The 12,851-nt window shown below is 42.2% G+C and overlaps 3 protein-coding genes across 5 annotated transcripts in view; 1 reads left to right on the top strand and 2 right to left on the bottom strand.

Annotated features, from left to right (window-relative positions):
- LOC148813862 (AP-1 complex subunit mu-1) overlaps positions 1 to 4,731 on the bottom strand; it is a 30,945-nt gene extending 26,214 nt beyond the window's left edge. Inside the window, exons 1-6 of one of the 2 annotated variants that reach the window (XM_088907452.1) lie at positions 4,527 to 4,731; positions 2,697 to 2,853; positions 2,252 to 2,319; positions 1,423 to 1,553; positions 1,046 to 1,193; positions 285 to 411 (exon numbers count right to left, since the gene is read on the bottom strand). In XM_088907452.1, the coding sequence (XP_088763578.1) occupies positions 285 to 411; positions 1,046 to 1,193; positions 1,423 to 1,553; positions 2,252 to 2,319; positions 2,697 to 2,853; positions 4,527 to 4,568 (673 nt within the window). In that variant the 5' untranslated portion in view covers positions 4,569 to 4,731. The remainder of the gene's footprint in view (positions 1 to 284; positions 412 to 1,045; positions 1,194 to 1,422; positions 1,554 to 2,251; positions 2,320 to 2,696; positions 2,854 to 4,526) is intronic. The other variant, XM_088907454.1, reaches the window with a different exon arrangement.
- A 617-nt stretch (positions 4,732 to 5,348) lies between these two features.
- Positions 5,349 to 7,304, bottom strand: fam32a (family with sequence similarity 32 member A). Its single transcript, XM_088907577.1, has 4 exons — positions 7,210 to 7,304; positions 6,682 to 6,823; positions 6,042 to 6,095; positions 5,349 to 5,859 (listed from the first exon to the last, which is right to left on the bottom strand). Exons 1-4 carry the CDS (start codon positions 7,284 to 7,286, stop codon positions 5,791 to 5,793), a joined length of 342 nt encoding a protein of 113 aa, XP_088763703.1. The 5' UTR covers positions 7,287 to 7,304; the 3' UTR covers positions 5,349 to 5,790.
- Positions 7,305 to 7,321: 17 nt separating this feature from the next.
- On the top strand, positions 7,322 to 12,677 carry mrpl54 (mitochondrial ribosomal protein L54). Of its 2 annotated transcripts, XM_088907575.1 has the most exons (5): positions 8,239 to 8,471; positions 9,453 to 9,476; positions 10,522 to 10,554; positions 11,221 to 11,377; positions 11,798 to 12,672. In XM_088907575.1, exons 1-5 carry the CDS (start codon positions 8,354 to 8,356, stop codon positions 11,928 to 11,930), a joined length of 465 nt encoding a protein of 154 aa, XP_088763701.1. In that variant the 5' UTR covers positions 8,239 to 8,353; the 3' UTR covers positions 11,931 to 12,672. The 2 variants fall into 2 exon arrangements, with proteins under 2 accessions (XP_088763700.1, XP_088763701.1); XM_088907574.1 differs by lacking the exons at positions 8,239 to 8,471; positions 9,453 to 9,476; positions 10,522 to 10,554 and adding an exon at positions 7,322 to 7,512 and having other exon boundaries at positions 11,798 to 12,677.
- Positions 12,678 to 12,851: the final 174 nt, after the last annotated feature.

The raw sequence follows: 12,851 nt of genomic DNA, 5'->3' as shown, positions 1-12,851 counted from the left end.
TAACATATGGCCGGAATTAACATATAGCAAAGCCTAAGTGTTATAATTAAATATAAAACATGAAATTCAAATAGAATGCTGTAGGTGCTGGCAGGGGGGAGGGCAAGTCTATTTAAGAGTTAATTAAAATTAAAATGAAAACATAAGGTTAAAAGAGCAAGGGCTCTATCGGTTTTGCAGGTTCATGGAACCAGGGTTTTAGATCTTCTGAGCTAGAAGCACATGGGGCAGGGCTCCCCGTGCTCATCATGCTTAAAAAACAAAAAGCCATCGGGGAAACTCACGGCCAGTGTTCTCAAAGAGGACCTTGTCGTTCAAGCCCAGGCGTAACTCTGGCATTCCTGACAGAAAGACTCGCATCTTAATGGAGCCCACGATCTCACTGCGCAGCACGTTCCCATTGGCACTGACCTGGGGAGAGAATATTCCCAGAAAGAAGCCGGTGAACTGAGGAAGTCAAGAGTGAACAAGCGAGCAGGGTGATCATGTGGCCACACTCGGTCATGTTTTTGCAATCCCTTTTTTGGACAATGACATCACCTGCAACTCTCAGTCTGATCGGCCCAATTAAAAACCATGAATTAATATCTTCAACACCTCAGACCTAATTAACAATACATTACCTAGAATTGAAAAGGTTACAAGAGGGAAAAAAACCCTGCATGCACAATTTCAGAACTAACACAGACTGTGCTCGCATTAAGATTAAACACAGCAAAGAAATGTTATTGTTCCTATCAATGCCTTTCCGCTGAATATTGAATAACAGATGATAACTGGATAAGTTAAGAACGCCTGGAATAACTAAAGCTCTAGCTGTGGCAGTAAGGTGTTACATATCCAACACCTGACAGCACCTTTGACGTTTTTTCTGTTCCATCCAATGGAAAACGTCTGTGCAGTAAAAGCTTTGTAATTTGCCATTTTTAGATGAACTGAAGAGTTGATTCAATCTAATTTCGCGTCCGTTTTACAATATTGCACACTGCCACAATTTATTCACTGATTCTTCCGATCTTTGTAAGTCTCCAGTTTGATTCTGTACCAGGAGGTTGACCGACTCAATGACATCCAAGAAGACTTCGTTTTTCCGGTACTTGATGCCCTCCGACCTCCAGGACACAGCGTTGGTGACGGTGGCGGGGGGGCGGGGGGCTCCAGTGTCCAGCTTGTGTCCTTCCTGTGTGATATACCTGGAGAAAGACATGGATTGAGGGATACCATCCTCATCTTTCCATGCAATCCCATGGGATCAGAGCAACTAAAGACAACTGTGGCAAGGATCATGAATCTCTTTGCAACACAAAGACTAGTATATTATTAATAATAATAATAATAATAATAATAATAATGCAAAAATACCTAGAAAATGGCTAAAGGTGTTAAAACTAGAAGGAATGCTGAAAAAATGGGAACACTCACTCCTGCAGGATTTTACTATCTGTAGTTTGAGGGTAACCAAAGTCCATCAGCTCATCCATCAGCTCGTAGATGATGACGAAATTATCCCGAATACTCTCCTCTTCCAGCTCCTTGAAATACTCGGAGAAGACCTGCGAAACACCACAGGACAGCGTCAGTGCACACAGCTGAGATACAAGTGTCAGCAACACCAATTCACTTTTTTTCATCATCAGATGTTTTTTTCTCAATACCTAACACGTGCCAGTAATTTTGTCATTCCAAGATATTGCATCTTCCCTGCTGTATTTTTGGACACACAAGAAATAAAGCTGGTAAGTATAAAAAGGTTGCAGAGCCGACTATATAATTCGTTTGAAAAACAGGATTCAAAATGTTGTGCAAGACTTTGTTAAATGTGCACAGAGGATCAAGTTTTAAAAGGTTTTGTAATAGGTAATTCTTTATTTTAAGATTTTAAAAATAGGGCAGGGGCACCTTTTATGATAGTAAACCGATTTCAATAGAACACATAACCCAGAACTGTACTCACATTAAAGAGCATTATTGTGCAAAGCACAAAGATTTATTGCCAACAGAAACACTGCTCGAGGTACAGAAATGAACAAGCATATGAAGTCATTTTGCAGTCTCCAGGTTTCCTGCGAGTTGCTAATCTCGTTGGACTGGATCTTGTTCATTTACATCTCTTCTTCAAACCAACGTCAAGAACAAAAAGACGTGTACACGTGTGCAGTGAATTCTGCATGCAAAGCCTAGGCACTAAAAAGATGAATCACAACAATTCCAAACGTTTATTTTGGGCCAGAAGAAATAAAACACTTCCCACCTGAACAATCTTGTAGAGGAAGGAGAAGACCAAGGAGACACAGGCGTTTTTCTTGGAGGTTGCAACAACTGTTGAAATGACATGTTAAAGAAAGCAAGAGCTGGTGTTGTTTTAGCCACACTTTAGATTGAAGTCGAATACATGAAGGTGAAAAGTATAGTCCAGTTATCAACAATTTACTAAATGCATTATCTATGTAACAGGAATATTAATAAAGCATCCATCAACAGGCAGTGGTCATGAGGGTTAAGGATGGGTTAAGGTTAGGATCAGCATGAACACAGCTGTGTCAGTACAGCTCAGAGGGACAAGGTATCAGAGCAATCGGAAAAGGCCAATATTAAAGGAGATTTTTAACTGGGAGCTTCAAAGGAAGGAAGGGAAGGAGTCATTTTACTCTCTCGTCTCCCCACATCCTTGCCGATCCAGGCCGCGGAAAGGATACGGTACAGGTTATTGTGTTTGATCCACATGAAGCGAACGCCTCCGTGGGCCAGAATCGGGGACAGGGTGCCCTCCTCCTCCTTGTCCATCAGAATGGGCATGAAGTGCTCGATCTCGGACATGTCCACATCTCCACGGTAATTCCGGCAGATGAGCACCTGGCATTCAAAGACAAATGAGTAACGACTTCGGAGGAAATACAAGATTCCCACCAAGAGGAAAACGCGATGCCTGGACAGTCCCACCACAGTCGCTCTCCTAAATCGATTTCACACTTCATAGTTTTTGTCCCTTTGGAACTCAAGCTATACTGCAGAAATAGACAGGGCTCTACAAATACAGGACAGTCAGAGGCCAATAGTCTAACAGGTAATACTAAATACTAGTCTACTGCAGGTAATCCCTAAATTGTCAGCAGTTCAAGACCTGTGGAAGGGGGTTCAGTTAGTCCAAATAATCCTTAATTGTGCTAATTTAACACTATTCCTACTCTCCTCTGTATTGTGCTTTTGCTGAAATATGTCTCAAACTGCTCTGGGAAAATCAACAGAACCGGTCTTATAAGTAACCTAATCATTGATTTTTAGAGATAGGGAACAAGTGTTACTGATTAATTATAACAGTACTGTAATTTGTCTAACTAGTCCTTTTGTGATGAAAGGTTCTCGGTCTTCTTCCTTGTGATCTCTACAATGACTTAATCACCTGTTTAATTGGACAGTTAAAATGTTTTTAAGAAACAGATGATATAACAGTTACCAGTGAAAGCTGCTGGACTGGAGTTCTCCCAGAGCACATTGTGTGATATCTGATTGAAGGAGCTCGGCAAAACCTGCTGCCCTGTTATCCACCAGGAGTAAACCAGAGGATCCCCACCCCAAACCCCAACAGGACCCCCAGTTCCTACATTGCAGGACTTGGGTTGTGAGACTTCTAGACTTAAGTCTGAAGGTAAAACCTTCGATTTTGAAATTGCGAGACCCGTGCTGCCCGGGTCATCTGACCGGGGAGATTTGGACGCTGGGTTTGAAACACGTTGCTATGGAACGAAAATCCAGGGGAAGGAATGTGAGGATTATCTATTTAGAGCGCACATAAAAACTGCCCCGACTGGCCAAGGTAAACATTTCAAAACTGAACAGGGGTGTTTTTTTTAAAAAAAAGGAGCTGAAAATTACTTAACTCCCACCCCACCCCCTCCCCAGCTAAATTCGCATTTGGACGAAAATTGAGTCACCATTGAAGAGTCACGTTCTCTGCACTATACGAGAGAACTTCGCCGTTAGAGGCAACTTCCCCAGGAGAAAGGTTTGCGCAGCGCAAGTACAGAGGACTTCCACTTAGGTCAGGCAACATATGTAGCACCCTCTACAAGCAAAGACAATAGAACTACGATGAAAAAAAAAACAATACTTAATTCTGTACACAAATGTGCTCAGATTCACAAAAGTGATCATTAATACAATTTAACGTGTTTTTACAGATCATAATTTGTTGATTGTTCAGTACGAAACTCAGTGAAAAAATAATATCATTGCGGCGTTGCTTATTTTGTGAAGCAGCGACGTGTAAAAATTAATTTAAACAGTTTCTTATCCGCTGACCTGCGATATCCAATCCGTGTAATCACGCTTAGCCCTGCCTGTCCTGGTTCAGCCTATTATGATATATGTCCTGTATCCATCTAATGCAGAAGCAAGGTTTTATTTTTTGCTTCCTAAAAATACAAAACTTCCCCATATGTATGTCCGACAGAAATGCAGGTGCACGGTTAGCTACTCATTAAGAATTAACTGTAGCCCCCCACCACTCACCACCCCGCAAGTCTTACCTTTCCTTTAAGATCCAAGACATACACCGCACTAGCCGACATCCTGAAGCCGTTTCTTCTCACCCAGGTGGAGCGATCGATTAAGAATATTTACAGGCAATTATCAGGGAAAATTAATGCTCAATGAGATCGACAAAGCGGGTCCATGTATCCTCATACAGCGGCACCCAATTCACCATAGAACACCAGCAAAACACCGGAAGTAGGGCGCAGCTCTTCCTCTTCCCGGAAGACAGGGCATGACGGACACTTTGAAGAGTCAATGAGTGGGGCGACACGGCATTTATCCCCGAGATTCGTTCCAACATCTACAACACAGCGACAGGAATGTTGATCGCTTCTTGCCCTGCTGGTATTAAGAGTTTTAACTATTGACACCGAGTAATATTTGAATTCTCCCTTAGGCTTCATTGTTATCTCTTTGAATGGAAATAGATTTTACAATGGAAATTAACCGCTCTCTCATTGATTCTCGTTAAATTGTCGACTAATTTTTCTATAGTTTTTTTGCAAATAGTGTGACGCACCCTATAGAAACAGTTTCTGCACTCAATTCCACGTTTATCAAACTGTTAAGCCTTTTTTCCTTAGCTCAGAGTAAAGACGTGGGTGACCTTTAAACCATTATTTTAATTTGCACAATATGTATAGGCTATGTCTATGTTCATTTTTTATTAGTTCACAGCCGTGCTACTATAGCTAGAACCATTCTGTGAATTCTGGAATATGAGAGAGGTTTAGTCTATAATATTTGCATTTAATCACAGGTTTTCATATGGAAATTAAAAAGTCATGTGAAAAGATACTTTAGAAAAATATAATGAATGAGCTTTGATCTTTAATAAGTACAAAAAAAACATTAAACATTAATGAAAAGAAAACACACTTACAATGGCATTAATGGTAAAACCCAAATAGTTATCATACACACGATGGCAAGCATGTCATTACAGGGAGAAACTGCATATTTATTGATGAATTGTACAGAATATACTCTTCTCCTTTTTTCTCTCCAAACCATGATTTAAATGATGCCAAAGTCAGGAAAACATTTTAATAAAAATAATAATGAACTTAAACACATGGGATTAAGGAAACTACCAATAGTATACATATCTCAACCTTCAAGTAAGAATTTCCTAAAATCCTTTTTCTTCCTTTGTCAATGTCCAGTCATGAAGTTTAACGATGGGACACATCTTTTTGTGCCCCCAAATTAAAGAGGTTCACGTCCAAAGCACCAGGAGGGGCAGAGAGCTCTTGTTTATTTGGTCCAGCTGACTTTGGGGATGTCATAATGTTCCGTTAGGGTGTCCAAATGCCGGTTAAAATCCTAAAAGGCAAAAAAAAAGAAAAGCTTATTTTCAAAGTTCAAAACAAGGGAAAAATCAGTGCATTGAAATCTCCTTTTATTTTTTGAAGGACCATTCCCTAATCTCAAAAGATTATCCCTTAACCCAATGGGCACTGTTAGTGTAAACAAAGCAAAGTTAAAACAAAAATTTAGTTTCTTACCTCAACTCTCTGCTTGTGAGTCTTCGATGCCTTGTTTAATATTCTTTCCATTTGCTGCGTGACATGAAAAGAAATACAAACAAGAAGACTATATAAACATGAACCAATGATCATTTTGCAAAAAAAAGCCATTAGTCCTGCATTCTAAATTAAATTTAAAAACAACCCAAAGTCACCCTAGTCTCCTAAAATTCTACTGAAATAGGCACGACAAACATAATTAACCTCGGCTTGTTCCTTTGCAAGGCTAATATACCTGAGAGCGGTAGTAGTTCAGGTGGGTAGCTGCGTCAGCATGCGTAGGCTTGCAAAGGAACAAGTAATAGGTTTATTCCATGCTGAAGAAAAGAGAAAAGAGAGTTCAGGTGTGAACCTGAAGAAGGCTCCACGGCCGAAACGTTGTGTTCTCTTTCTTCTTTTTTTCAGCATGGAATAAACCTATCACTTGTTCCTTTGTAATATACCTGAGAGCTGAGTAAAAATGTGTCGGGCAGTACTGAAGTTAAGTCACCACCTTTAGAGTGCATAAGCGAACCGACGTGCAATTCAAGTGATACATAGCACATAACATTTCGACGTGTTATTGTTACTGGAATGACAAAACTGAAAAATCCCCGTTGAGAGAAGAAGGAAAACATACCCTCTTTTCCTGCGTCTTATCGAACGCCACCTGGGCCGGAGTCCTTTTATCGAGGTACACCTTTTTCGCCTCGTCTTCTTTGGTCTGTGTGGTCAGGATCTGCTCCAGATGCTTCTTGCTCTCCTTGGACTTCTTCTTTTTCCTACAGATGGGAAAACAGTCCCGGCACGCAATACATTAAAAACAATTTCACAAGCACCATTACCAGTTCGCCCGCGTAGTAAGCAAACCGGTATGATCCGTTCATCACAAACAGCGAATTTAAGAGCGAAGTCTACAAACAAGTAGAAGTACGAGATTCAGATATCGTACGGCTGCCACAGAGGGTATGACGTTTAAATAACCTGCTTGATAATTACATGATATTGATGTCTTACAGATAAATAAGAATATATTCATATACATTACTCATGTGACTTTTAGGCCAAACTTTAGTTTGTACTTGGTTAAATAGAATACAATATCACTCTTAGAGCCCTATTCCAGATTACGAACAAAATCTGTTGCATTTGCCCTTACTGTCCTTACTTTTTCCCAGAGGAAAGTTCTCCAATTCCCTTCAGTTTTAAAGAGCTCTTCTGCACATTCGCGTATACGTCCGCCATCTTCCTCACGGTATGTTTTTTTTCTAAACCGGAAGCTTGGTGACGACACCGGAAACACCGATCTTAAGCGTGTTTCTACACTGATCGGGGTGTTGTACAATAATGTCTGCAAACTTGCTGCTTTCTTTAACTAGATTGAGATTATTTGCGACCAGCACCTATGGACGCACAGGTGTAGATAATGTTTTCGGTAGAATCCAGGCCTGCGGATATGCGAAGAAACCCGGTAAGCTTAAGAAGGGCGATTATGTAGTAACGTGTTCGTTTAAGTCATTAACTAACATTATCAACATTTGACCTTGACACATAAAGAACCCTGAGCTTTCTTGGTGCGATTTGTTCAAAGGGTGTATTCTGAATCAATTATTATTTTGTTATTCCCTGTATTTTCACCCGAGTAACACCTTTCCATTCATTCGCGGGCGGTGCTGTACTTTACAGTGAGCGAAGAGTTGCTTGACATAATGCGTTTTTGGTATCTGACTGCATAACCGGTAGCGATAAATTCTTGAACGTCATTTATGGATCCCAGTTCCTGTCATTTGCTAATTAAGCGTCTGTCATGTTTTACTTGAACTGTTATGTCTTACCTCTTCTAGTGAATTATCTAAGTATAAATATAGTTTATAATAGCTGGTGGCTACGGTTTAAAATTGAGACCAAATTAAAAAGAATTACAGTTCGTCCTCCTGGTTGTTAGATTTCTCATTTTTATCGATGGGGTACTGAGGTGCTGTGGTTTATTTTGTGTTTGCAATCATATTTATCCAAAGCAACTACTATGTGTATGCATTTATACAGCTGGATATTTACTGGAACAAGCCAGCTGAACGACCTTACCTTCCTTATGGGTACCACAGCAGTACAACACCTGGGATTTGAGCCTACAACCTGTTTCAAGCTTCGAACCCTGACCACCGCACCTCACTGCTACCCAAGGGCTATTAGGTGTGCTGTACACTGAAGGAGAAAGAGTTAAGATAATACCAGCCCTTGACCTACTGCCAGTGTGCTTATGTACAGTATAGTTCTAAGTGAAACAAGCATCTTACAGGCCTTTGCTTAGTATGATACCAGATGGCCTCCCTCCATTGCAAGTTTTCTTTTTTCTTTTGTTTTGTTGCCAAGACAAAAAAACGGGGATGGATGACAAAAAAACAAGTAAGAGGTCAGGTAGACCAACTGGTGAGTTGTACCAATAAGTGGGTGTCGTTGTACACAGCCCAGTTTCAGCCCCAAGGTTTGGCCCATCAATGGCCAGTCTAAAAAGCCACCTTACGTGCGACTCTTCTGTGCCAGCTTCCTTGGAAAGTCGGGCATCTTCTCAGAGTCCAGTGACGCAGGTTCTGACTTTACTCTTTTTGGCCGGTGAGCTCCTCAGTCCAAGGGCCTGATCTTCCACTGAGGGCAAACTGCCAGTCTGATGCGTTTACTACTATATGTTACAGGCAGGCAGTTTGTGCAGGAGTCTAAAGGCCCAGCTTAAGACCGTCTTCTTGTTTGGCTTAGGAAACCAGTCATGTCATGTCATGGGCTTCCCGTGCACTGTGTGTATCAGTAGTGAGAAGGTTGTTTTGGTGAGGTGGGGTGAAACCAGGCTGTATTTCCTAAGAGTCTTTCAGGGAGGCTGCAGAATCCACCCTGAGTGGCTGAATGCCCCCTGTCCCACAGCTGGGTATTTCTGTTTCCTAACTATAAACACTCTACAGCATAACAAAGCAATCGGGTGGCACAGGATCTTAATGCTAAAGTAATCGGGGCACCTGGAGGCAGTATTCGAAGTCTTCTGTGGTAGTGCGCAGCAGATGAGAGTTGCTGTCAGTAAGCCATTTGCAGTGCAGTGATGCTTGCAAACAAGTGTGCAAGGAGATGACCTGTGCCTGCTGAATTGGTTTAACAGATTTTTTTGCATAGTGGGTGTTTAAAAACGCTCTAAAAGAAAATCATGTGCTTGATATGCACTAATTAACACTACCGTTAATTATGCCAAATACTACAATAATTACTGTACTTGAGCATTTGATTAAGCAAAACTAAAACACAGCCTCTTCACTGCTGGGGGAAACCAGACCAAGTTTTACAAGATCATGGTTCTTCTTTATTTCATTTTGCTTTTCCTGCCCTCCATTCACATTGACACATCTCCTTATCCTCCTTCCATTCAAGGAGAAGTCGAGAAGACTAAGGACAGTGAGTAGGAATCAGTAGGTGTACAGTAGTAATCAAAGTAGTCATCACAATCATGGACTGCTGGGCAAAAGTCTTTTTTTAGTATCATTTTCCACTTTTCAGTGTTTCACCCTTAAGGACGTTTAACCCCATATCCAGAAGTGCGTAATTGGTAAAAAAAATTAATGAATTTAATTGTATACTGTCAACAGTCTTGCCCAACAGATCATCTTTGATAGCAGTTCTGTTTTTTGTATTCTGTTATTAATAGTACTGTTATTAATTATAATAGATTTTAGTCTAATTATAAGTGTAAATTTAGAATCCTTATTGATTGGGCCTTCTCCAGATAGAAGAGGTTGAGTACTAATCATCCATACATATGAGACCTCCCCCTCCTCCAGACAAGGGCTGCAACAATCCAGGATCGGTCCTGGAAGTTCAGACTGCAAGACATAAATGCACACCAGACAGGTCACCAGACCATCGTAGGTCACACATGCTGTATTTAATGCCTTTGCTTTCACTGCTGATGTTAGCCGTTGATTCTCTTTTACACCAGTAGAGGGCAGCACCAACATAAGAATGGTCCATCACAATCCTGCCTATTCCTCTCCCATAGAACATAAATAAAAGAAGTCAATGTTTGGTGTATATATACATGCACACACCTTTGGCACAAACCTTGACTGTGGACTTCAATACCAACGTCCAGAATTTCTTTTTCTACGGTAAAATTTGGATGCGGTTTTTACACTGTTAATCCGTCACTAGTGGAAACCTGGGTCCTTCTCGTTGTATTTTATTGAACTAGTTTTCAATTAAAACCCACAACATGCACAGGGGAGCTTGAGAAACCACTGTGATTTGTGTAAAACCGTACCTCTTACTTGTCTGTCTTATAAATAACATTGCTGACTGTAGATGCCAGGAAGTGACTGACAGACACTCCTGTGAGTCCTCCACCAGTTCCTCCTACAGACGCAGATTCCCCTTTTCATCTGTATTGTCCCCCAAACCCCCCCGACTTTGTCGGTAACTGCAGCATGTTGTTTTTCCTATCGAGTTCCCAAAGCTCCGGAGCTGGAGAAGAAGAGACGTAAGTTAAAAGAGCAATGCGCACAAATTTGTGTTTTTCGTAGGGCGCTGAGAGCAGGAATCGGCTGGGCGCCACGCAGAGCAGAACAGCAAGGCACCCTCCTGCTAGGCCTGCTGAAGTAGAAGCCGAGTTCCTGTTAGAGCTTCCTGTGTGAAGTCAAGTGCAGCCCCTGCAGGCGGCCTGGTTGTAGGTCTCTGAACTCCTGCACCCTCCTCGCACTCCCATATTAAGCCAGTCTCTTTTCCTGGTGTGTTATCTCTCCAGCTGGGACTGCAGCGTTGAGACGGCCCGTCTAGCTCTGTAGTTTAAGATGTTTTCCCCCTAGATGTTATCCACGGATGCACGAGATGATTTGAGCGTGCCCCAGGAGATGTGCTCGGCTGCAGCCGGCTTTTCACTGGCGTAACCGCTGCAGAATTTGCTACCGATCAGATGGAGAGATTTCCAGTATCTTAACTTGCAATTACAGGCACACTCTGGGCTTGTAATAAAGTGGGACATGCTTTTCAAAATGCCTCTCTGCAAGGTGTAACAGCATTCTTGTTTCAGATGAAAGGTGTTCCCTTTTTTATTCTGTTTTTTTTTTTGTTTTCTTTGGCAAGTTCATTACTGCTTTCTCAAATTCTGTTTGTGTGTGGGTTTTTTTTCCCCTTGCTTTTATGACAGCTGCAAAGGGGAAGGGGAAAGGCATGGTGAAGGACGCCCCGAAGGGTCCTGAGGTGTGCAAGGACCCGGTGAAGCTGACCTCTCATGCTATGGGAGTGAACATCTACAAGCAGGGCCAAGACACCCCACTGCAGCCACCCCACCAATACCCTGACTGGTGAGCACTCAGCAGGCCCCACTATTACTCTTCACACTCTTCGGGTTTTTTAAAAAAAATGGTTTTTAGGCATTTAAAACCGGTACTGAAGCATCTGCTGCTCTGGATCCTCTTGAGACAAAGGAGCAAAGCTTTTCCCTTGTTTCAGTGCTGAATAAGAAGAAGACAGGGAAGTTCTGTTTCATGCTATGTGTGATGTACTGCAACTATTCATTGCTGCTCCAGCATTTGAAGTTCTCAATTTGCTCTTGCACGTGAAGTATTTCCTAGATTATTTGATGGCTGCTTTGTGATATCTATTCCTTTTAGGGGAAGTTACTCACAGAACAGAGGGGGTACGGTTTTGAAGTTTTAGAAGACTTTTAGAAGTTTAGAAGAAGGTAACAGTGCAGCTGTACTCACTGGTTTCCCTGCCTGTAGGCTGTTCCAGATCGACCTGGGACCCCCTAAAAAGCTTCAAGACCTGGATCCTGAGAGCAGGGAATACTGGAAACTGCTGAGGAAGGAGAACATGTGGCGCTTCAACCGACTCCACAAGGGCAAGAAGCTGTAGGACAGCGCTGCGGACGGGCCCGAATCCTCAGGGACTGGCATGGCCCTCCACACCCCCTCCCCGCCCTCACAGAGCAGCACATGCGGACACGCCCCCTTTCAGACCTGAGCAAACGAGCCCCGACCAGGCGCGATGAACGCTGCGGAACTCTCTTGGTTCGGCGGTCTCCTCGTTCTAACTTTCTCCCTGGCGTCTTGCTTCTCCTGAGTCCCCTCGCCGAGTTGCTGCAGTCCAGCGTGCAGGCAGGGAGGGCTGAAGAGCAGTGCGTGTCCTCCCCCCTGAGCCACGTGACTTTTGCAAAAAAAAATCAGCAGATCACAGCCAGTCCTGAAACCCTGATGATTCACCACCCCAGGATGCAGATCTGACTGTATAATAATATAGACTATAATGTTTGCAAGAGAGAGGACAGTGAAATCATCTAGATACACACCCTCTGCAAAGTGCACAGGCAGCACCAGTCAGATGCCTGTACTGTATGTATTTGCTGGGTTTTGTGCGTTTATAACGAGGAGATCAGTGTGGAATCTTTCTCCCCTGTTCCAAAGGTGCAGTTTTTGCTGGGAACTGTGCAGCACACAGAAGAGAGTGTTAAAGGAAAAGAAACTTGGTAGTGAGAGCTGGCTGATGGCCAAGATAGGAGGCTTACAGTGTGAAACGAGAACATGCAACAGCTTGTACATTTTATAGAAATGTGTTGGGCTGGGGGAAGCATGTAATATGAAATAAATGTTTTTGTTAAAGGGCACTGTGTATATAAGATAAATTCATTACAAAAATTCAGTGCTATAGCAATTCTCTATTGCAGGTAAAACAATTGCATTTATGTACATGAGTAAATCTAGCTTGTATAAATAAGTAAGATCGCACCAGAAGAAGGCTCCAAAGCCGAAACGTTGTTTCTTCTCTTTTCAGCATGAA

The sequence above is a fragment of the Atractosteus spatula genome, chromosome 28 (assembly GCF_055471065.1).
Source record: "Atractosteus spatula isolate fAtrSpa1 chromosome 28, fAtrSpa1.hap1, whole genome shotgun sequence".
Classification (NCBI taxonomy): Eukaryota; Metazoa; Chordata; class Actinopteri; order Semionotiformes; family Lepisosteidae; genus Atractosteus; species Atractosteus spatula.
This window is presented reverse-complemented; position numbering and strand designations above follow the sequence as displayed.